The sequence below is a fragment of the Excalfactoria chinensis genome, chromosome 8, assembly GCF_039878825.1.
Source record: "Excalfactoria chinensis isolate bCotChi1 chromosome 8, bCotChi1.hap2, whole genome shotgun sequence".
Classification (NCBI taxonomy): domain Eukaryota; kingdom Metazoa; phylum Chordata; class Aves; order Galliformes; family Phasianidae; genus Excalfactoria; species Excalfactoria chinensis.
Genome location: NC_092832.1, coordinates 13,649,345 through 13,673,958, shown reverse-complemented (window position 1 = coordinate 13,673,958; position 24,614 = coordinate 13,649,345). Strand labels below are relative to the sequence as shown.

At 49.3% G+C, this 24,614-nt stretch overlaps 1 protein-coding gene across 2 annotated transcripts in view; it reads right to left on the bottom strand.

Moving 5' to 3' along the window:
- The window catches only part of TNR (tenascin R), a 50,391-nt gene that overhangs the window by 15,121 nt on the left and 10,656 nt on the right, over positions 1-24,614 (bottom strand). The window contains exons 2-9 of one of the 2 annotated variants that reach the window (XM_072343901.1): positions 12,794-13,120; positions 12,565-12,658; positions 10,253-10,729; positions 9,589-9,852; positions 8,586-8,701; positions 6,085-6,235; positions 3,556-3,825; positions 1,668-1,853 (exon numbers count right to left, since the gene is read on the bottom strand). In XM_072343901.1, the coding sequence (XP_072200002.1) occupies positions 1,668-1,853; positions 3,556-3,825; positions 6,085-6,235; positions 8,586-8,701; positions 9,589-9,852; positions 10,253-10,729; positions 12,565-12,658; positions 12,794-13,060 (1,825 nt within the window). In that variant the 5' untranslated portion in view covers positions 13,061-13,120. Of the gene's footprint in view, positions 1-1,667; positions 1,854-3,555; positions 3,826-6,084; positions 6,236-8,585; positions 8,702-9,588; positions 9,853-10,252; positions 10,730-12,564; positions 13,121-24,614 lie in introns of both variants that reach the window. The other variant, XM_072343899.1, reaches the window with a different exon arrangement.

The window sequence follows — 24,614 nt, the reverse complement described above, 5'->3', positions numbered from 1 at the left end:
AGCTGTGTTTGTTTCCGAAATGATTCAGCTTCAAATATTGTCACAGGGTTGGTGTCTCGAAAAGAAATAAATTATGCAGAGTAAATGAAATGGGCATTAATTAGTAAACATACAGCCCAGCTGGGAGCTGACTCAAGCACGATCCTTGAGGAAGATATGGCCTGTGGTTTCTCTCACCTGGGAAATGGGAAAGGAGCTAATGGAGCTTGTTTTGTCTGTACCTATTGCTGGTTGCTCTATCTCCATGGAACATCTCCTCGGTCTGTCACTCCTGCTTGGCCTTTGACAGCTTCATTTCTCTCCTCCTCATGCTCTGTTGATCTTTCCCGCTGGGTCAGAGAAAGCCATAAGCCCTGCAGCCCAGCCTTTTCTCTCCCATCTCTTGGATAGGGAAAAATGACCAATATTTCTGACAGCTCTGTGAATTCCCATCTTTGAAAAGAGACCTATGGGGCAGTGCAAAATTTGCTGTGTTTTTAAGCTTAAATATTCAATAAACTCTGCTCAGCATCTTTCCTTGACACTTTCCTTAGGGGCAGATGAAGGTTTTTATGCCATGGACCCCACCAGGTCCTCAGCAGCTGCAAATTTGCTCCAACAGGCTGGACCATGGGTGATGAAACCCTGGAGGAGAAGGCTACAGTGTGTGTGATGAAGATACAGAGAGGCTGCTTGCAGCTGCTATGCCATCAGCAAAGGCAAAGGCTGTCCTCGTTTCTGTCCCCTTCATATCATCCCAAAGGGCAGCGAATGTCCTAGAGAACAGGGGACCAGTGCCAAAAACTCTATCTCCTGCTGTCCTCATCCATCTCTGTCCCACTTTTCCACTCATGAGTGCAGCAGAAACTATCCCTACTACATTCTTTCTTACACACCACATTTTTCAAGCTAACTGCTCTAAAGGTTTTCCTGCCCTCCAGCCTTTCTCATGACTCAGTGCCTCTGTGCCTGTAGCTTTGCATTAGACTTTCCCACTGAACATGTTTGTTCCTATATGCCCATATGGCAGAGCTGTCTGAGCCTGACACAACACGGGAGAGCCTGGTGCCGTGCCATATTGAAGATCTAGATAAGCCTCAAGCTCAACAAATGATATTTTTTTGGTATGTAAGTGTTGGGGTTTTTGCCCCAAAAATGCCATCTGAGATGCAGACCTGGCAGCTGCAGCTGAAAAAGGAAAATGTATCTTAGGTGTCTCTCCCTGGTGTTAATGCAAAGGGAACATTCCTCGTGAGGCTGACGGTGGGATGTGGTGGTGCTTGCAGAGCACAGTGGCCTGGGCCACACAACGCTAGAGGGATGTGCTTGGAATTACCATTCCTGGTTTTGGGTTTACTTTGTGCTGATGAAAAGAATTTGGGTAGGCCAGCCTATGGAGCATTAGTGTCCCATCAAGGGGGGGAAAAGTAAAAAGAGAAGTAGTGTTTTTTCTCTAGATCATCCTCAAGTGTCTTCCTCTCCCCAGTTCTCATTTCAGCATTGCTAGCTGTGCTTTGGACCCTTGGGACAGCCCCACCAAGGGACATCGCTTGGCTCCCAGCAGAGCATTGCCCAGACTCACAGAAGAAGCACCAGGACAAACTGATTTGGACTTGCAAAGAGAATGGAGATGAGTGAGGGTAAAGATGAAGATGATGCAGATGAGGATGAAGGTAGTGCAGGCATACCTGCAAGAGTGGCCCGGGTGGTGGGGCCAGTGTCCCGTGGCACCAGAACCTCGTGGTAGTGCTCTCCAGCCAGGGTGCTGTAGACCACCCTATAGCTGTGTGCCTCTGCCTCGCTGTTGTCCCAGGTAAGCTCGAGGCTGGCGGGGGTCCTTGAGCCCACCCGTAGGTTCTTGGGGGCATCGATCTCTGTGCAACACAAGGAAGAAAAGCATGGTGTCTCTATGGTTGAACTAGATCTCAGAGGTCCTTTTCAGTCTTAATGATACTATGATTCTATGGTCTCACCAATGGGCACTGGGAGCTGTGGCATGGCTGAGAAATGGGGAGGGGACACAGGTGGCACATCCCCATGGCTGGGACATCTGCTCTCACCCTGTGCTCAGCACAGACCTGGAGGTGCCCCTCATGAACTCATCAAGACCAGTGCTCTAAAGCCATCGAACACTGGCCTGAACTTCTCCTAGAAGACCTCAAGCATCTCTACAGATTCATTCATGCTCAGACACTGTCCAGACTGATAAAATGTTTTATTAGTGCTGCAGAGGCTGCATGCCAAACCTGTTCAGATCTGTACCATAGCTGCCTGCGAGGATTGGGTTTGAGCAGGGCAGGCTCTGTCTGCACAGGAGATATGCATTAATTCCTGCTCTGGGTCTGGGCTTAGAAGGGATTTTTATGTTGTCTTTTAGAAATAGAGCAAAGAAGGCCAACTCAGCAAACCAATTGCAATGAACATCTCGTCTCATATATATATCTGCATAGATATATACACACAATTCACACGCCGTGGTTATTGTAATAGGAGCCTAGTATCCACCAGTGATGTACATGACAAGTAATTTATATACCATAAAACAGCACTGATATATGCTCTCTACCTCCTCCTTTATGGCACGGTAAATTAAACCCGTTAGCTATCTGCAAGCTTAACATTAATTAAAATTTTACTGACCTGTTAGGCTATTCATATAAGATATAAAATAAGATATCCATGTTTTTAACTGGGCTGCTTCCAGCTGCCTGATTGCTGATTTTTCAGGCACTGTGCCTGTTTCAGCTCTCAGTGCTGAGCAAGTATGGGAACACTGTCTTAAACTCAGACCTCCCTGATGCACACTGGTCTGTGGGTGGCATCAAAGGTAAAAATTGCTGTTTAATTTGGAGGAGAGGAGAGGAGAGGAGAGGAGAGGAGAGGAGAGGAGAGGAGAGGAGAGGAGAGGAGAGGAGAGGAGAGGAGAGGAGAGGAGAGGAGAGGAGAGGAGAGGAGAGGAGAGGAGAGGAGAGGAGAGGAGAGGAGAGGAGAGGAGAGGAGAGGAGAGGAGAGGAGAGGAGAGGAGAGGAGAGGAGAGGAGAGGAGAGGAGAGGAGAGGAGAGGAGAGGAGAGGAGATCACTGTCTACAATAACCTGACAAGAGATTGTTTTAATGAGGCCCTGGGCAACTGAAATGATGCCTGATTTAGTGGTTGGAAACCCTAGAACTAGATGATCTTTGAGGTCCCTTCCAACCCAAGCCATCCTGCCATCCTATGATGATTGCAGTGAAGTGGGTGTTCATCTCATTTCTTGGGTGACAATTGATAGGACAGGAAGAAACGGCCTCAGGTTGCACCAGGGAAGGTTTAGATTGGGCATTAGGATCAATTTCTTCATGGGGAGGCTAGGCAAGGATTAGAACAGGCTTCCCAGGTCAGTGGGAAGTATGGTCAGTATCTCCATCCCTGGAGATACTCAAGAGACGTGTGGACATGGCTTTGAGGAACACATGTTAGTGTAGGGCGCTCAGTAGGTCAGGTTGATGGCTGGATCTGCTCTTTCTTGAAGGTCTTTCCCACCCACCCCCCACACCACTCTGCAGCATTCATCCCCCTCGCCGGCTCCTCCAGCTACCTGTGGTGAACTGGGCAAGGGCCGGCTGGCTCTCGTTGGCACCCCGGAGGGCGCTGACAGCGAGGTGGTAGCGGGCGCCGGGCCGCAGGGCCTGCAGGGAGTACTGGCTGAGGGGGGGCTGCAGGCGGAAGGTGGTCCTCCCGCCCTCCCCATCTGCCAGCCCGTACTTCAGCAGGATGGCGTCCACCCGGGCACGTGGCGGCGTCCACTCCACAAAGGCCACCGTGTCGGAGACGTCCCGCACCAGGATCTGCGTTGGGCCGTCGATGACTGCAGAGGGTGGGGGAAAGGAGGGGAGGTTAATGTGGGAAGGTTGGATGGGGAAGGGCAGCAGGTATGGGGTCAACAAGCTGTGATTTGGCCTTCAGGGTGGAGTGAATTAGAGGTGGCATGGACACGAGGCTCAACTCTTCCAATCTAAAGCGCTCACAGGGGCTTGGTCATGGTGAGTTCCTGCCTTATTTCAGACCCTCCACTTTCCTGACATCACTCTTGAGCAGATCATTATAGATACGTGCCAATTACAGATGCAATGCAACTTCTGCCCTTCTCAAGCTGAGTATAGACAATTCCTCTCTGTCTTGTTCAGGAGTCATCTCCCAGAATAAAACCTCCTACATTTCTCTATGGGTCATTTTCTTTGCTCCTATATAACTGCTCATACTCGGTGATGTATAGAAAAATGCAGTTTTCCTTTGTGCCTGGCTCTTCAAGCCATTCAAAATGCTTCTATTGACGATCTCCTTCTTTCCACTCAATTTACTCTTTTCCAAGCCTTTCTATTGTTGGCAAAATTTATCATCAATGATACTTTGTCTATTATAGCTCTTGAAAGGTGTTGACAATGTGTTAAATAACACAGGGCCAAGGACTGATCCAACCATCAAGAGCTAAAGTCTCTAGACATGTTCCAGCATCAGTGCCAGCTCCTGCTTTGTAGCTAAGCTGCAGGATCAGCTCTTGGAGCTGCTGACGTGTTAGTGCTGGGGAGGGAGAGGAAAATGCAACTGCTCTGATGAGGCTTCATAAACAGCTGGGAGCGGGACAATGGAGGGTGTCCACCAAACACCCTCAGATAAAGGGGTTTTAGCTAAAGCATTTAAACTAAGCATCTCTTGAAGAGGTTGTTTAGGACATTTTTACTCTATTTTGCAGAGAATTGGGCTCTTTCTTTCTCAGCATCCTTCAGTGTTTGGTCAAGGGAAATCACATGCTCAGCCCAAGTGAGGGATGCTTTGAGAACAGCAGGACCATCAGCATGGACAGATGCTACTGTGCCATGGCACTGCTGATGCACTGGCTGCCTGTTTTATCTCTTCTGTGACCAAAAGGTAGTGAAAAAAAACATACTAGTCTGCCTTGTAGTTTGAGCTGTGCTGCATATGCCCATATGCTACATATATTGGAAATGTCATGGTGTAATCAGGATGTGCTGAATGCTGTGCCCCAGGGTGAGAAATCCTGGGAAGGGATGAAGGAGCTTAGAATAGATGTGTGGGGGAATTGGAAGTAGTGGGGTGAGGTCTGGGGACAAAACAGCAACAGAGGAAGAAGGATTGCTGGGAAGCAGGGTTTTTAGGTTGGAGATGAGTGTCCAACTTGGCCAAGACTCATCCAAGCAGTGAATCTCACATTGGAGGTGGAGAGCACAGTTCTGCTGTGCTCCCTTGCTAAAGTCAACTGCTTAGTTTGAGGTACCAGCCTCTTTTTCTTTTTCTTTTTTTTCTTTTTTTCTTTTTCTTTTTTTCCCTGTGACTTCCTAGGAAAAGGGAAAGGTTTGCCTTGACCAGGAGATGTCTCTGTTAAGCCGTGTCAAGTGGAGCAGGACTGAACTGAGGAAGCTCAGATCTGCAGCCAGAGAGGTGCTGTCTAATGGAGGGACCATCCCTGCACCACCCCTTCCTCCCCAAAGCCCCTGATTAGCATCTCTCCGTGCTCTGCCCAGCACCACATCCTCTTGGTGAGGAGGGGACTGCATTCTTCCTCACACGCCGAATTTCATCAAGCTGCTTCTGGCTCCCTGCCCCGCCGCCTGATTTGCCTGAATGGGTGGGAGGACAGGGTGTTTGGAGGCACAGAAGCACGTGGGAGCTTTAATATGGAGGAGGTGAGTAGGCAGTGCACTTTTAGAGTTGTTTCTTGGGTGCATCCAGCCTCCCAAATGTGCCTGGGGTGAGATTAACAGAGAAGAGAAATTCATGCAGCTATAACGTGCAAGCTGACCAGAGCCGTGACTCCCAACCCCATTAAACACACCATGCTTTCTGTGCTTGCAGCAATTTGGGAGGGAGAGGGACAAAGTGTTGCGTGAAAACCTATTGCTGCAATGCACCTGTAGCTTGGGCTTTTGGGTTGTGCTAAGCATTCAAATTCAGAATACTGGTTGAAGAAAACCACTTTTGTGTATCTGATGCCCCAGCACCTGGCTTGGGCAGCTTTCTGACCCCAGCAAATGTTGTGTTTGGAGCTGATTTTGCTATGGGATGCTGAGGTTCTTGGGATGCACTGCCCAGCACCGGGCTCACTCACGGGTGGAGATGCTGTCAGAGGCTGGGGGGCTCCTGGCTTGATCCTTCAGAGCCACCACGGTGACAGTGTACTCCTCGCCTGGCTTCAGCCCCGTCTGGTTTAAGGTGGTGACGGTGCTGGGGAGCTGGGCAATCACACCACCCTCGTTGTTCTGCCAGGGACGAGGGGGAGAAAAGGCAATAAGAAGGAGGAACGGGTATAAAAACAACACAAAAAAACTTCTTTTTTTTCTTTTTTGGGGGAGTACAGGCACTGATGCGTGGCAGGGTGATGACCCAGCCATGCACCCCCAGATCACGTCCTCACCCCAACATGTCTCATCACGGAGATGCACGAGCCCAGGGCAAAGTCACCCACCAGCTGTGGAGCACCTGAGCTGTACAGCTGGGAAATGCTCCCATCCTCTCTCCTGCCTCATACCTTGTTGTATTTTGCCACCTGAATATTCCCCAGAACATAAAAGGTAAAACCAAATCCTCCTTTTATGGCACAGCTGCTGTCCAGGTGCCGGGAGCCATCTATGTTTCATGCAGGGGTGAAACCATTGTGTATTTATTTTGGAATCCCCTCCTTTTAAAATATCTTGAATTCATTATACTTTCTGTTTTGTACTCTGAAAAACACATAAGTCTTTTAAGCAACTGCAAATGTCACCTTCCCTGCCAGTGTTTGGACAATGGATCTTTTCTTGCTGCTGTCTTTACTAATAACGCACTAAACAAATCTGTGCACATAGCTCTCAATCCATATTCATCTCTTTTCCTCATTAAACAGGAAATCTTCCATTTTATCCATAAATTGCCATCTCACCTTCCCTAATTTTCTTTTCTATGCCTGTTATCTCTGCAGCCTTTCATCAATTGCCACTCTGAGACACTCTCATTGCCCCAAATATCCCTGTATATTTCTTTCCTCTTTTCTTTTTGCACCCCAACAACCCCGATCCTGTATCTGGGAACCATTTGGGGTGTGGAGGGTGGCTTGTACAGAGAGAGGGTGTGCACTCCCCCTGGGGACACTGAGGACAAAATTAATGTCCCCACACCCATCTTTTGGAAAGGCAGCTTGACCTCAATTTGCAAGCCTACGGTACAGGGGTTATTTGCTATAGGACTGCTTTAATGCTATATATATATATATTTTTCCACATTGCTGCCTCTTGGGTTTTGCTTTTAACTGGGGTGCAGCAATGGTTTTGTGTTTGTCCAAGCGAGCCGGCCGCGTGGCTTCCAGGCAGCAAGGGAGACAGCACCCTCTGTCTTGCTTCGGGGGAAAAGCTGATGACAGACTTGAGAAAGCCCAATTTCAGCAGCAGGAGCACAACTGTATCTTCACAACGCAACACCTCACGCTTGATGGACGGTACTAAAATGAAAGCCCTGTGAGCTGCAACCGTTCCCATCTCTGAAATCCTGCCCGAGGAACAGCCTTCCTTTTGTACTTTATCTCTTTGTTTCATTCCCAATGTGCCTCTTGCTGGTTTGAAGCTTAAAAAAAGAGAAACAGGAGCCAACAGCTTGCTTCAGTGGGCTGGCTTGAGGAAAACCTATTGCTGATGTCCTTGAAGGAGAGGTGTTTGCTTCTATTCCACAAACACCTCACCCCAAAACACGCCTATACCCATTTATCTGCTTCAGGGAGGATGCTGCTGAGATTAATTCATGAGTATTGATGAAATGTTTGAATGATGCATGATTTGTTTGCCTCTAGACTGAAAGCTCTGGTGGTCTTTTCTTGGCATTACCCTGTTTTATGGCATAGGGTTGGAACTACATCACCTTTAAAGTCCTCCCCAACCTAAGACATCCCAAGATCCTATTGCTCTATTTCATCCCAAAATACAATGTTTTTGCATTCTATCCCAACGCCCTTGGTTTTGTAACTGTGGTACCCAAACTTTGGCTCCTGACACAATCTGTGGATCAAAAATTGCACCAAGGTGCTCCCAGACCTTTTTGGAAGAGGGGAATGAATTATGTCAGGCCCCCGGGTCCCTGTTTTGTGCTGTGTCTCATGACACTTTGCAATTGAGAGCTGTTAAAACTTTGGGGCCAACTTCTGCTGTTCCTACTGCCCAGAGCTGCCTGACTCCAGCAAGGATTTTGTACAAGGGAAAATGGCATAATTGTGCCCTTAATCAGCATTTCTTTTACTGCTGGGGATTGAAAGCCTCTTGTAAAGAGGCTCCATATACAATTGAAGCTATACTTATGGCTAAATGGTGTAGAAATTATGAATATAGATGAAATACTTGATGTACAATTTCTGTTACTGCGTATGGAAAATAGGCGATATTTAGGGCAACACTTTCATCGTTCCCATCTTTCCTGGCACCAGTTCTACCTGTTCATCACTGCAATTAAAATGCTGTGGCAGGAGCTATCTGGGCACGTAGCTGGGGATACTGGAGCCCTGACAGCTAACAGCTGGTCATTGAGATCTGGGCTTCTTGGGGTGGCTTAGGGTGTACCCTGCAATGCCGTGCTGTGGGGTCACATTACCTTGGGGATGAAGCTGATCTCCCAGCCATCAAAAGGAAAAGAGAAGGGCTCCCACTGCACCTCCACGGTTGTCTCTGTGATGGTCTTGAACTTCAGCCCCTGTGGCGTGGCCAAGTCTAGAAGGGACCAGGAGGTGGTGAGGGCTGGGTTGACCTCCTTGCAGCTATTTTGTTATTGGGGTGATGAAAATAGGGCCCTGCTGGTCTCTGTTAGCAACGTCATTGCCCTTTTGGGCTGGAGGGAGACAAAGGGGATGCCCTCCACTGTGGCATCCCACTGCACTGCACCCAATAACATCGTGACAACAGGGTGAGCAATGGGGTTACAAAAGTGGTACTGGCATCACTAGTTTTTCCCCTGCTCACTCTGCCTTTAATTTCCCAAGGGTACTTTCTGGAGGCTGCTGTCACATCCTGCTGTTCCCTTTTTCCTCTGGCATTAAGAACCTCATGATGCAAAGCAACATCCCCTCTTGCTGTGCTATTACCTCTGTCTTGGAGAGCCATCCAGAGAAAGGAGCAGAACCTGTGACTTATATGATATATCACAAAAAATGTAAGATATTCTGGGCTGTGTTCTGGGGGCTTCAGGTAAGCATTGAAATTTTCCTTGATTTTCTGCCACTTGGGTTTCCATCTCAAACAGAGACTTTCTGCAAAGAGTGGTATCATTTCCACCTTTCCTTTATCCCCATGAACATATACATACATATGGGTAAACATATGGGTAAACATATGTCCACTATTTTTTTCTGAAGGCTCAATTTTCTGCTGCTGGAAGGTCTTTACAGAAAATGTGAGCTGGCTTAAGAAAGCTGCACAACACCGTGGCAAGACTGTCAGGAATGCCATCATAGGATTGGTCAAATATCACATGGATGCATCTTCACAGGCTGCTTTGAACATTCCTCATTATATGAGCCAGCACTGGCTTCTGCAGCCGTCTGATGAGCATCACCTCTGGTTATTGGGGTACCAAGTGACAAATGCAGGCAGATACTTACTGGTTGTCACTTTGGTGGTGACAGGGCTGCTCAAGACATCACTGATGACTGCGTAGATGCTGACATTGTAGGCAACACCTGGCTCCAGCTCCGTGATGGTGATGGCGCTCCAGTCCCCAGGCACCCGCTGCTGGAGCTGGGATCCCCCTGGCCCGGCTGGCTGGTATGATACCACATACTCAGTGGCTGCCCCGGGGCTGTCCCATGCCAGCTCAATGGAGCTGTCGCTGATCCCTGTCACACGCAGGTTTTCAGGAGGAGCCACTGACAGGAAGAGAGAGGGAGAGCATCAGGATGTGCATGGCTTATCCTCTGGTCACAGGTGAGGGAGTGCAGGTCTGCTGGTTGGACATGGGCAAGGGCTCTTGGTTGGGGGTCATGTGCTCACATGTTTTATTGCAAGGCAAAGGCTCAAGAGAACCTGCTTGTACTGCTGTAGTAAAAGTGGTTCACCACCAGTATTTGGACAAATCTCAATGGCTTTTTGCTTGCCTCTCAAACCTTTATGCATTTCTAGGGGACAGGCAGGCAATCAAACTATGGGATGTGAGCACAAAGATCTTTTGGTTCCTCCCACAATGTGTGGAGCTCCTATGAGATTCCGGGAACTTTGTGTTCCTTCCTCATGCAATCAGGTCTGACTCCTCCCACACACCCCTGCTACCTGCCGAGCAGTCCTGCCCTCCGTAGCCATCCTCGCAGACGCAGAGGCCATCCTGGCAGACGCCTCTTCCACTGCAGGCATTGGGACACCGCAGCCACCCGCAGTCCTCCCCAGCGTAGCCCTCGATGCACACGCAGGTGCCGTTGTCACAGTGTCCCCTTCCCGAGCAGTCACGGGGACAGCGGGGTTGAGAGCAATCCTCCCCTCCGAAGCCCTCCTCGCAGATGCATTCTCCATCCACGCAGAGCCCGCGGGAGCCGCAGCCGGCGGGGCAGCGGAGCTGGGAGCAGTCCTCACCGCCGTAGTCGTTGTCGCAGACGCACTGACCCTCCAGGCAGACCCCACGGCTGGAGCAGCCCCGCGGGCAGCGCGGCTCTGAGCAGTTGCTTCCAGCCCAGCCCTCGCTGCAGACGCAGCGGCACGATTCCAGGCTGAAGTTCCCGTGGCCGCTGCACGGTAAGGTGTAATCCAGGCGTCCTGCAAAATGATGCGGGACGGGCGGTCAGAGCCTGGTGTGGGGTCTGTGAATGGAGGGCAAGTGGCAGGGGTGGTCCTCCCTACAGCTGAGCTCTTTCGTCTTGTGAGAGTTGGTGGTTTTGGGGATGCCTGAGGTGCAGGTTCAGTATGGGTCATGCTGGGGCTCAGGGTGGGAGCTCTAGTCTCAGCTCCTGGCTCCTGGGTGCCAGAGCTCCCCTTAGTTTCTCTGTAGTGCTCCAGACAGCTTTTTACATGGTAAAAAGCCCACCCTGGCCAACCCCTCTGCACTAACCACATCTCAGTGGACTCTGCTGTCTCCTCTCCAACACAGTTTCATCGTACAGTTGAGACATCCCAATATTATGTCCCAGTATTATAATCAAAGACATATAATATTCATCCCTATCCTTCTGACTCCAGCTGAAATGGAGAGACTGTTTTGCACATGAGTTAGGGCTGTGGGAAGGCAGGGAGAGCACACAGCCAAGTCCTCTGATGTCCCTGCTTTGCTCAGCAGTGCTGCCGTGGGGTGAGGGGGGACACATGGCAATGAGGGCACCAGTTGCTCTGACACTGCCCATCCTCCCATATTTTTCCTTACAACATGGACCTGCTGCTTCAGCTTTGGGTTTACACCAGCCTGGCTAATTCTTCCCCTTCTGACTTTATCTGCTCTTTCTTCTATGAAAGAAAGGAGGAGTGGAACCTTTTCAGTGCTTCCTCCAACCCTTAGGAAGCCTCTGCACTGCAAAGACCATGAGCCTTGGGACTTTTTGTCCCCCCTACTTAACCTCTCATCCTAGGTGAGTTACCTGGATGATAACTGATAGATGCTCCTGCAGCAAGGCTTAGCTGCATACTATGCCAGACAGAGCGGTTTGGGCTCCTTTGCAGGATGCTTCCCCAAGAAACTGCAAGCATTGGGAATGGCGACTGGGTTCTCTTCAGATCTCATCCTCTAGTTAAGTTATCAAAGGAGGAGAGAAGATGCTTGTAGGTGTGCTGTAAGACAGCTCTTTCCTTGGGGAAGTGCCTCAGGCTATGGGGTAGGGATCTTGCTCTCATTTAAAGTGTGGTGAATTGAAAGCAGCTTGGGTAAAATGAATGAAATTACTCCAGTTTTACCTCAGCACACATCTCCGTTTCTAGTGAAGACTCCAACTAGTGATAAATGTTTAATGGGACAAGCTACGTATGTTGCAAGCAAACCAAATTGTTCCATCGGTCTTTCAAACGTATTCCTTTAAATCAGGTTTCTCCTATTGCTCTTCCCACTCCATTTTAACCCTTGCTGTGCACACAGATGTGTCTTTCAAGGGTGTTGTCCAATCTCTTTTATGTTTACAGCTGATGGGTGCCACACTGGGGGCATCCAAGAGGGACTGAGCCAAGCCTGGAGCCAGGAGGGGCTACCTGAGAGACCATGCTGATAACATGGTGATGCTTACAGTTGCTGCTAAGCGGTGCTGTGCAGAGCCAAGGCTGTTCTCAGTGAAGGGCCCACAGAACTGGGAGGAAACAGGTTGGGAAGCTCACCCTGCTCATCCCTTACCAACCACAATTTTATTCTTAATGGGATTTTAGCTCTGCCTGGTGGATACTCTTCTGCTGATGGGGTTTCCATAACAAGCTCAAGTTACTGAATCCCTCCCAGAGATTTCCCTGCCTTGGAGGCCCTAAGCTGTGCTTTTCTTGGCACAGCTGTGACACCATGGCTGAACAGAGATTTTCCTTCGTCACTGCTCTGAGTGACATTACCAGCTCTGTATTTATTTCTCCTGCCTTTTGCTTGAGCCCTGTGTCCCCAACAAGAGCTAACAGCATCGTATTACTACCTGTGGCTGCATTTTCTTGACAGCAATTGGAGTTGCATTGGTCCCGGAGCATGGAGACCTCCCTCTCCAGCATCTCAATCCTGCTCAGCAGCTCCTGCAGGGACGGGAGGGAGGTGGAGCACTTACAGGCCTGCTTGGGCAAGTTTATCCTGTGGGTGAAGGTGACCTGGCTCTCGCTGTCGGAGGTCTGCTCCGTGTACTCCGCCAGCCTGTCGTCTTCTGAACTCACCTCCTCAGCCGAAGACCTGAGCATGGAGGAGCAGCAGCTGTCCGCGGGGACGTTGATGTTGTAGATGTGGTGGAAGACCATGGGCTGCTCTTTGATGGGTGGGCTGCAGTTGGCCAGGCCCCCCTCCTCATCCACTGACGGCCTCTCGGCTGGCTCTGTTGTTACCTCCAGCCGGCACTCGAACGGCTTCAGGACAGCACCCAAGAGCAGCAAGTTGAAGCTGATGAGCACGTTTCTCAGGACTGGGTTGTCACTGTCAGTCCCCATTTTCTTGGGAGAGGGAGGAGCCTTCTAAGCCAACCTTGGTTGGCCAAGAGTGAGGAGGACCTATGGACAGAAAGGAAAAAGAGCATGATTAATGTTAGACCTGACACTGCACTAAGGTCAGAGAGGCAAGTTGTCCAGAGAGATGTGGACCAGCTTGACATATGCACAGTCCCACTGATCTTGGTAGAGCTCAAAGCAGCCCCAAGATGGGCACAGTGCTGGGGGAAGAAGGTAGGCATTCTCCAGAGCTTGCATTCCCAGCACTCTGGCTCCAGCTCTCAATGACAGAAACAGATTCTTATTCCTATAGTATTTTTGAAGGTAACAGTTGATTTGGTACTAACAAAGCCCCACACGTCCGTGCTTCCACCCCCATGTGGCTACTGCAATCAGTGCAACATCAGCACAGAGCTTAGGGCATAAGGGGTTAAAGCATGGGTGCCAGAAGTGTGTGGGTGATGACAATGCATGGGTGAAAATACCACATTCTTACTCTTCTCTGGACCCCTCCACAAACACACATGGTGCCCAGGAGCTGAGCCTGAGGTTGCTAAGCTTCCTCCAGTAGCTATAGGAACAGCAGCCTCAACACAAAACACCGTTAAATTGCACCACGCAGGCTTGAGCTCCTTTAGGTTTGTGCTCTGAGCAGACAAATCCCTTGTGATGAAGTGGCTTCACCTCCTACCCATGCTCTGGATTACAGGTTAAAGTTGCCTTGATTTGAAAATAAGTAACTTCTCACTTCTGTATCAATTACAAGCCCCCAGGTACCAATCTGGACTCCAAGGACATGATTATCTGCAACCAAAAACCACCAATGTCAGCTTATTTGTGCTGGGGATGGATTTGGTCCCATTACTCTTCCTGGGACTACTGTGTGTTGACTAATGCTGGACATCAACAGGTTTGCCATGAGAATCACTGCCCAATCCATCCCAGGATAGAGCTAGTGGGCAGGTGAGACTGGGACTGCAATTACGTTGCTCTCATCATTTGGGAGTCAGTGATCCCCAGTATGGATGGGGTCAGCCACTGGGACTCTCACAGTATCTTTTTTTTCCTAGGAGTGCTCTATGCCTTGGGAGAGGAATGGATAAGATCTGGTCCCATTGGGATGGGACCTGCCTTGAGGAGCCAGTGTCCTTGTGCAGGGGCAGTCTCCTTCAGGCCAAGAAGCTTGGGTTTTTGGAGATGGGAGGGAAGAGTGGTTTGCTGCTTGTCTGTGGTCTGACTTTACTGCTGTCTGCAAGGGCCATAATCTTGAGCAGTTCCCTTCTCTCAGCGCTATTCCCCTGCTCTAACGCTCCTCTTTGAGGAACGAAAGTGCCTCCCCCTCTTCGTCAGCTTCTCGGTGAAAATATTTGTTTACTGGTTTTTCTTTTACAATACCATGGTACTACAGAAAATACAGCTATTCAGCCTCCTCTCAGTCTTTGCAGGGTTATTATCCCATATTACTGCAGCGTTCCTCCTGCATGTTTCTTCCTGGCTCTGTGCTCAATGCTTGCCTCTCTTGTGAGCAGGCACATGGAGCTTTGCTAGGCTTTCTCTCTCTATATTTCTTTGTGATTTCAAGCAAAGCAGATAAATGAAATTCTCCAAGGTGGAATGACCTCCCCACCTTTTCAGATGGGGGGTGGAATGGGGTATGGGATATGTTTCCGTGCAGTGGTGGTTGCTTCCACCATTGTAAGCACATGGTGTGTGCCATGGTGAGTTTGTGGATGTGTGATATAATCCACCTGCCAGCTGTTTCCATATTTGTATTTCAACCATCATCCTCCATACCAAATATGTAGGATCCACTTGGCTGGAGGATGAGGAAGAGACAGAAACCGTCTGACTCCTAATGTTGACTGTGCTGCCACCTAGGTGCTTCAGTGCTGGGATGGAGGGACCAGTAGTCTGGTCTTAGTGGGCAGTGAAGCCAAGCAGCTAGGATCTCTTTCTATGCAGAGTTGTATTGCCAAAGCAATTGGAAAAAGAACACAGGCTTTTACCCTGTGGTGATGGCTCCTGTCGGCCATGAGGGAAAGATATCCCTTCAAGGAAGACCTGATAATTAACTCAGGTAAGTGGACCACCATGGAGAAAGGTATCTTGAGCGAACTAGCTGTGATAGAGATGATATGTGGAATTAACCAACACCCCATGACCCAGCCTGGCTCAGTGGGGTTGCATGCAGTGCCTCCCAGCAGCCCCCAGTCTTCATCCACCCGAGGTTCCTCCGCAGCTCCTTGGTGGCTGTGGCTGGCTCCTCTTGTCCCCATATGACAGAGAGGCCAGGCACAGGGGGAAGCACGGGGACTAATTAGCGCTTCCTGCCTTTGATTGACTTGCTGGCATGCAAGGCTCCGTGCGAGCTCCTTGGCCTCTCTCCCTGCTTTTATTTTTTTGTGCTCGTTCAGTGGGGAAGGAATTGTGGCTGCAAGCCAGTAGCATGGAGCTGGGCCAGAGCTTCAAAGCAGCAGCATCGCAGAGCAGCTTAGGTGGTAGGAACGAAATAAAGTCCTCCCCCAGATCTCCATCACGGCAGGTGCCCATGGGGTGCTGCCCAGGGCTCATTTCTTGGGCAATGAATGGTGGCATCACCTCTCTGCCCACCCCATGGAGTAGCTTTGGGCCATGGTGATACTGCAGGGGGTTTGTATCCCCATGGCACAGTGCTAAGGGTGCTCTCTCTTTGTTTTCTTTTAGTATTATAAACAGGACCATGGGTGCATTTTGGGGTTGCAGGTATGTCTGAAAGCTACCAAGGGAGAGAGGCTGCATTAACAACATGTTTGTAGGCAAATCTGGGGCCTACCCGGTAAGAATTAAAGTTCAAATTCAAGTTTGGCAGGCACTGAGTGCTTCAACTTCAGGGATGTGCGAGATGATCAATCTGCTGCCGTTTATGTGCATGGGGCTCAATAAAAGGAAACAATCTAAAACTGAGATAAACACTGGAGTGCTGTTTCCAGAAGCAGCAAAGTGCTCTATCTCTCAGATGTCCTTCCCTCACCCAGGATTTGTGTACTGGGGGCCTACAAAGGGAAGAAGTAAAAAGCCAAGATACATCCTGCAGTGTGTCCACCTGAATTATAGGTTTTTGTGGCCCTGAGCAGCATCTGCAGCCTTTTGTTTATTGCCTGTAAATTTGGCCTTGACAAGCCCAAACCATGCGATGGATGTGGGTATGGCACAGCTGCAAAACCACTTGCTTTTGGGGAACATCTTTGCTGGAGATGATTTAAGGTTTAAAAAAAACCCAACAGCATCCCCATGCAAAACCAGACTGAACATATCAGGTGCCCCCAGGACCCATAGGACTGATACAGGTTGGCTCTTGTGACATGGGTACCCATAGAGTGAGTGCTTTTCCCCCGCTGACTAATTGTGTGGTTAAGGATGAAATACTCTCCTGCTTTAAACAGCAGTTCCCTAACTATACATGGAGGAAGAAATCTATAGTTCCCCAAGCTGCCTGTAAATTTGGCAGGCTTAATAATTCATGTATGCCTTTGTGATTGCAGCCTACATTATATCTTTCTTTCATTACACGCTTCTTTATTGGATTTTTGCGGCACATATCAGTAGCCTCTGTATGTTCCCACAGGAAGGGTTGAGAGAAAAGTTTTGGGATGAGCTGTTTTCCTTTACACGTGGGCAGGTGGAGCCTGAATCTGACCCTTGTGATCCCACATCATCCTCAGGTGATTCTCGGCATGATGGCTTGCAGTGCTGCATGCAGTGCCCCGCTCTCTGCTCTGCAGACCCTTTTCCCACCAAAATGCCCAAGTTTACAAAGAAAGGAGTTCTGGAGATCCCACCCATAGTTTCACAGACACCAGCTCTGCCCCTCACCTCCATATGCAGCTCTTCTGGCCCCAGAACTGTGCTGGTGAAGCCATAAGGGAGGAATTAACCATAATTACAGAGCATTGCGGGGCACAAACACACTCTAAATCCTCTCCAATTATGTAGTAGCACTTAATCTATAAGGAAACTGTAGTTTAAGAGCAAAAATAAATATGAGGTTATTTTTGTCTTCAGCATGGACACTAGTCATTAATTTTGGAGGGTGATGGAGGACCTGCAGGCACGGCATGGTAGGGGCTGTTGGATGGGGCTGTGTCCCACAGGGATATGTTGTGAACTGCTGCTAGATCCAACCATACCAACAGGCTTTTAGCGGTTCCTGTACCCATGCTCACCCAGCTCTGCTTTTCCTTTGCTACTCTGCTTTTTTTGCCCATCCTAAATGGACTTCAGGTGCAAACGACTGCGAGATTGCTTTCTAATTATGGCTACACTGAGCACCTGCATGGCAGGAGCTTGGTGTGGGGCTGTGGGGACCAGGTGAAGCATCACATAAGCAGGCAATTTCTATCCTTCTTTTTCCCTCTCCATCAATCATGGTTTTTCCCACTCACATTCCTGGCATTCCTCCCTTTGCCCATCCTTGCACAGAACTCATGGATATAAGGTGCAGGACCACATGGGCATCTTCCAGCAAGAAGAAAATCCATTCTGAGAGCCCGGATCTCTAGCGAATTCACCCCACCTCAACAGCACTGGCTTTGGGTCCCTCTCAGCCACGTGCACGGGTTTTTTTCCCCTGTTTGCTCTCAGCACACAGCTCCAGGAAAGGCAGCAAAGCCTCGTGCTCGTGTATCTGCTGCTTGCTGTCATGTTTCATTAGTGCGTGAGCCTTCCTGCTCCTCCTCGGAGCTGTGTGCGTAGCTGCAGTGGATGCGAATTACCCAGTATGGGATGCTCCCATCCCAGCTCCTCCAAAGCATTGCCAACCACTGCCCTGCCTTGTGGTAACGATGCAAATTAATGTATGCAACACATCCATGTGTGCATCCAGAAGCCAGACAAGCTTCCAGGAGGCAGTTCAAAAAGCAGAGGCATTTCCAACTAATCTCCATTTTTACTGAGCTCCCCCTACACATTTGGGGCAGCAGCACTGCTAGTGCAAGACTTTGACCCCCCCCAGACAGAGCACACAGCTCCACACTGCATACTGCTGTGATGCATGTGAGCAGCACACTTCTTGGACACAATGAATCCCCTCTGTAGAGGCCAGTGTTTTAGGAGGGCAATGAGATGCTCACCCTCAGCCCCACTGCAGGGCTCAGGCTGACTTCTACCATTGAGAAGACAACCAGAGCAGGGAAATGTATCGCAGACGTGCTGCAGAGACTTCATTTGATAAATAATGTATATAGAGTTTGCAGTAATAACCACTTTTTTTTCCTAGCCAGCCAGCCAGGCTGGCTTTGACACATCCTGGCTGTACTGTCAGATAGGTTAATCTGTTTTATTTATTTTTTTTCCACCTCAGATGAGCTGCATGCATGTGTACAGCTAGGAGGTGGCAGCCCTGGCTCTGGTTGTGGCTGCCCAAGATTCAAGGCTTCTCCCTTCTTCTTTGGTCTCAAGCAGGCTCCCATCCCCTGCTGTATACCCACACGGGCTCCCTGGTTCAGTCCTTACACTGCATCGAGGAAGGGTGGAAGACCCTCCTTTCTACATCCCTCTGAAGGAACCAGGAGCAATTTCAGTGCTTTGCCCTACAGGGCAAGATGCTTGGGAAACAGCAGTGCCCCAATGTGAACTGGCACTGAGGACCCAAGCCAGGCTGAGTTTTTACTGCCCTATAATAAGCAAGTACCTCGTTAAGGAGTGGATATAAATGCCTAATGTAATTTTGCTGAGCTTGGAGCCGGTGCAGGGCATGGGAGCTTGGAAGCATGCCTGCTGGTCTGTCAGGGTTTGTGGGCTCCAGCTCATTCATGCTCACTTAAACTCTCCCACTAGCACCATGAGCGTTGGGTTGGACTGTTTACAATCCAGCACTTAAAATCAATGTTAAGGTTATTTTTTTTTTTTGCCTGAAGAGCTGCATGGAGACACAAGACTTGTGCTGAAGGAGATCCTTTGGTCGTGTGGCAGTGATGTGCCTTACCCCTGGCAGTGTGTCACAGCCCATCACTGTGCTCAGTTCCCTCCCCTCCCTCTGTCCCCAGCACCCACATGCACATATGTGCAGTTGCCCTTTCTGCAAAGAGCTGGTTCAGCAGCTCTTTTTTCTCTGTATTTGTGAGTCTTATCATTTCAAAGCCCAAATTAACCACAGCCATCTGAAGCACGCTTTCTTGTTGCCCTCCTTCCCTTTTGTTCCCAGTGGATGGATAAATAGTGGTAAATGATGCACTGTAGTCTTCCATGCAGGGCTTGCTGGACTGAGCAACAAGATCTCTTGCACAGCTATTACATCACTGTGGGAAGAGCCGAAAATATACATGGAGCTGGAGTACAGCAGTGTGAAAGGCAGGGATTTTTGGTTGCAGGAACTTGGGAGCAAATGGTCCCTGGTGCCAGCTGGGAGCTGGACAGTTGGTCAGATTCAGCAAACCCAACCCACTGCTCTCCTGTCTTATTACATGAAGCAAACAGGACAGAGGTCAGGGCAGGAGGGATGCTGTGGTGGATGGCTGCATCCAGGAGCTCCCTGGCTTCCATCAAAGCTCAAGTATCCATAAAAAGCTATTAGTTGCCAAAGCCTTTGGGCCTGGCAGGCAGCACTGTGCTACTGGGGGCGGACCGCTGAGCCTTCAAAACCTGCAGGAAAACAGGATCTTGGACAGGGATGGGACCCAAAGCTTAATTTGCAGCCTCTTGGTCAGTGGGATGGAGAGGGGATGGCTTTGTCCTCTGTGGGGCTCAGGGACATCTTGGGGCTCGGAACATGGCTTTAGTTTCTTATAATTTAAGTCCCAGTTCTGATGGTGTAATGTTAGAGCTTCTGCACACTCAAATGCTGACTCAGCCTGGGCTGGTGTCCAGACCCATTGCTCTCTCCTGGTGTTTCTCTCTGCCAAGGAAGAAGACGTCTCAGGGCCATCAACAGCAATTTTTTGTTCCCACCAATGGAATACCAGCTCCATCCTCCAAATACATGCCACAGTGGGCTGAGCCCTAGGTGAGGACCAAACACATGCACAGCCCTGAACACATGAGCTGAGAGATGCTCATCCCTTTGCAGGGGCTGAGCACGCCTCCTCTGAGCCTGAAAGAGCCTGTTTCTAATTTTGACAAGGTCAGCAATAAATCAGCATGAAGGCAGCAGCATCATGGATACTTTAGGCAGTATCATTCCCAAAGGCGAGAGGAGCACTGAGGCTGTCAGCAGCCTGTGCCCGTAGGAGACATTTGGTTTCCCTGTTTTTGAATGGAAGCTGATAAACTTTCCCCACTGCTTGTCCATGGTGATGGCCTGGAACCATGAAAATCCCTCTGCTGTTTTACCTGACAAACCCTGAGCTGAAACACTGAGGTTCAGCCCAAATCTGGATCCCAGACACACCTGGAGCCTCCAAGCTGAGTTGTGGAGCTGCGATGTACCTCACTGTCACTCCCAACCAAACAGCCATGGATGCCAGAAGTGGAGAGTCTGACTCAAAAATCCTTGCAAGACTTACACTGAGAAGTTAAAAATAATAATAAAAAATAAAACAACACCAAACTTTGGGAAAAATGGAACTTTGGTTGCGTTCTTTTGCTTTTTTGCCCCCTTGAAAGCAATAAAGAGCTTAATAGAAAATGACTTTCTGTGGATCGCCGGCTATGAAATCGAGAGAGTTATTCACCCCGCTGTAAAAAATGTATGGGCTAGTTAAAACCACGCTTAGAAAGTGCATTCCAAGCTGTTAAATCCTACAGGTTTCAGGGCAATGCTGCTAGCTGCATTGCTATTATGCCTTGTAAGACCTGCCCACAGGGCAGAGTTTCTCAGGAAACTTGAAGCATGTTCGCTGGTACGTGGGCATCAGCAAGAGCCAAGATAGCACCGGTAACATCTCTTGCATACGGGGAAATTGATCTCATTCAGTTGTTTTATTCTTTTATCCTCTCTCCAGCAATTTCAAGGACTTCTGAGCTCGTGAGATGTTGATACCCGGGTGAAAGGAGAGGTCAGCCCTCACCCCATGGGATTGCCCTTAACTAGGAGCGTTGCGTCTTTCTCCTTCATTACTTTTCATTATTCTTTCCTTCCACTGAGCAGCTCTGTTCCACAGTGACCAGCAGACATCCTGAACTCATGTATCTCCAAGGAGCTCTGAGCATCCTGAGCATCCTGACCAGCCCCATACTGGAGGTGTGGGACATCCTAATCCCTCTGCTCAAGCAGAAGCAGCACCTCAAGTGTGAGAGCTGCCTACTCTGCAGCTCCTTCTAAGGCACTATTTCTCTCCTTGATTTTTACTGCATGACATTGCTCACCATTTATCATTATTTACCAGGTCTGAAGCCTCTGGTGATGACACGAATGGGAGTTTTTCACCAGCTTCCCAGGGCAGCCACAACTGGTTGGCCATTAAGGGATCTGTGCACAAGTAGGTCCTGGAGCCAGGCCAACTTTCCTTTCCAATCTCTCCTCCTATTCTTCAACCTCGCTGCCTGTTTTCCCTTTGGGCGACCTGTTGAGGTGTATTGTTTCTTTTTCTTTTTTCTTCTTTTTCCCCTTTATTTTTGTTACTGTATAGAGTTTGATCTGGCAACCAACCAGGGGACCTGCAATTGCTTTGTCCTTTGGTGTGCTGGGTTATTTCGACTTCAAGGTTGTTTTTTTTTTGTTTTTTTTTTTTTTTTCTATTGAGAAACCGATTAAGACAAAAGAAAGAAAAGCCACATCTTTAAGTGGAAGTGAACCTTTAGGTTATCTGGGAGGCAATCTCTTTAGCTCTTTTCTTTCTCACTCTTCACCTTGATATTTTTCAATTGTTTACCTCTTTCATTTCCTTCACAGGTGCTTGAGGCATTTAAGGGATGCTTCTCCTTTTCCCAGGCAGATGCCACTTTGAACTCACCAAATTGTACCCCTAAAAGCAGAGGCAGAACTGCACAGGTTATAGCGTTGTAGTCATGCCGGCTTGCTGATGAAGGGAGGAGGTATTCTCTGCCCAGAAAATACCAGCGAATGGCAAGAAAGAATGGGATTTTCCTCCTAAAGTTTAGCAAGGAATTGGTAGCAGCTGACTTGGATGTGGGCCACACTGGTGGACATTGGTGGACCAGCCCTCAGGTGAGTCATCATGGGGAAGGTGGGTGAGTAAAAGGGACTTTTCAATACCTGGGTCTCTCATTACATGCTGGTAATGGAGCCTTTAACTCTACCAACACCTCATGGGAGAGCGATACAGCAGGATGGAGTTGTTCCATTCCTGGGGCATGTTAAGAGCAACATCTCATTTCCAATGATGGAAAAAGCTACCGGAGAAGATGCTACTCTGGCTTTGATTTGGGCTAATAGAGCAGAACTGCTTGGGGAAAAGGAAAAAAAAAAAAAGAAAGAAAAAAAAGAAAAAAAAGTGGGAGGTAATTTCAGGAAATAAATCACAAAATAATGGAGTGCACGGTGCCAAGAGAAAGGGAGCAAGAGCAGCAGAATGATGATAATGGTCTGCAAAAGAAATTCTCTGGGAACTGGTAGGTGACATCTCTAGGGTAGATAATCTGAGGGATAAAGAGAGCAGGGAAGCTGGCAATTTCCTAAAGTGACTGCATTAGGGGCACCAAAACAGGCCATCCTGATGCAGAGGGACAAGAGGAAGGTGGCTCAGAGATGGTGAGGCCCTAAAGGAGTTGCAGAGAAAGGGAAATGAAAACAGGGACCCAGTGATGAGGTGAGCAGATGCACCAATACAAGCAGAGCAAAGCCCAGTAGGCTCTCAGTTTAATGGCTGGGGAAAATTGTTTTTTAAGTGCATGGCAAAGAGAATGAGAGCCAAGGAAGCCTAAGCTCTTTGCTTCTTGAATGGAGGAAGAGAGCCAGAGTCGCAGTGCAGGAACCCAGTGTGGGCTGAGCTGCAGCCCTCCCTCCCATCCAGCTCATTAGGACAGGATAATTACACCAGGCTCCAAACCAGCCCGGGGGGGTATTTAGAGTCAAGTGTGCTCATGTCAGCAGGGCATGCCCTGAGCTGCCTTCATAGGGCTAACCCGGCCTCTGGGGCATGCAGAGTTCTCCAAGTCCTGCAGGAGCACAGTGACCTGGCAGCACCGTGGTGGGGCTGCACAAGGAAATCACTTGCAGGAACCCCAAAATGGCCATTAATGGGACTGAAGGAAGGGCCGGGGACCTTGTGTTGAGCTTCAGGAGGAGGTGAGTGAATCAGATGCTCTGCCTCATCCCCTGCAGTTGTGCCAGCATCGCTGCAAGTCGATGAGCTCACTTGTGTGTCTGTCCCAGCCAGTCACTGCCACACAGCGCAGCCCACAGGGGCCATCCCTGCCTTACAGCTGTGCTGCAGCCACCAGCTCGTCCCAGTCACCGTCATCTCCACTGCTGGTGCTCCTCATCTTCATCCGTGCCATGGGCTGCCCCCCATCCCTGTCTCTTGGGTTCAGAGACCTGAGGAAAACCTCAGGGTTTGCTCAAAGCTTGTTTTCCATCTGTTCTGCCCTGCTCCTCATGCCGCAGCACAGCATCCCCGCTGCCCATCACCTCTGCGCTGCATCCCTGGGGAACACAGTTCTGCCGTGCTCTTTGCATGTCTGCATTTGTCTTAGTGGTTGACCCCTTCAGTTGATATTAGCCTCCCGGTCACCTCCACCACTGCCTGTCACAGCCAATTAGAAATATAGTCCTCTCTGCATCACGGTCCTCGTTAAACCAACCATCCCTTCTACCTGCTGCAGTCGTCACCTCATTATAACTCCATTACCTTTAACAACAACTCCATTACCATCCATTATCTTTCTTATCATCTCCTTTACAAGGCTGTTATCTGCACCTCCTCCTCTCCAGCTATCCCCTCCTCAATTACGGTACCATTATCTTTATTACCACCCCATCAGAGTCATAATTATTCCCATTACAATTCCAAGATCCGCTCCTTCATCCAGACACCCTGTTGTCTCCAGCAGCCCCATTACCACCATCAGAACCTCGTTGCCTCCGTCGGATAGCACTGTAACCGCCTCCCTCCCTGCAATCCTAATCACCCCCATGCCGACGGCCGTCTTTTAATTGTTTTTCATTACAGTTTTATTGTGTTTTGCTGTTATTACTTCCTTTAGCAGCCGTTCTGCTGGAGCACTGTGATTGGAATTGGCACCTGGGTGGGAGCTGGTGCTCAGGTGCGTGGTGTTATGGCACTACAATGACTTGCACCGGCCCTGCGTGGGTATCTTCACCCCATTCTCTATTGTAATTCCCGCATTTCCACCTCTGCTGTAGCCCAATTACTGACATTTTCCTTCCACCAGCCTGGCTTATCCAGTGTGATCAGAGCATTGCAACACAGGTCTTACTGCTTAATCACAACCCTTATTCTGTGTGTGGGACCACAGAACATCGTCGGGTAAAGCGGTAAGCATCTGAAGCTGGCACTGGTAAAGGTGCTAGCATGGGCTTCTCCACCCCTGGGGCATCACTCGGGGAGATGGGATTGGTGGGAGGAACAGGGGGGAGCTGTGCAGGGAGGGGGGGCACCTTTCTGAGAGTGCTGAGCTGGGGTGCTTTGCTCTGCCTGTGGGCACCTCAGCAAAGGAGGAT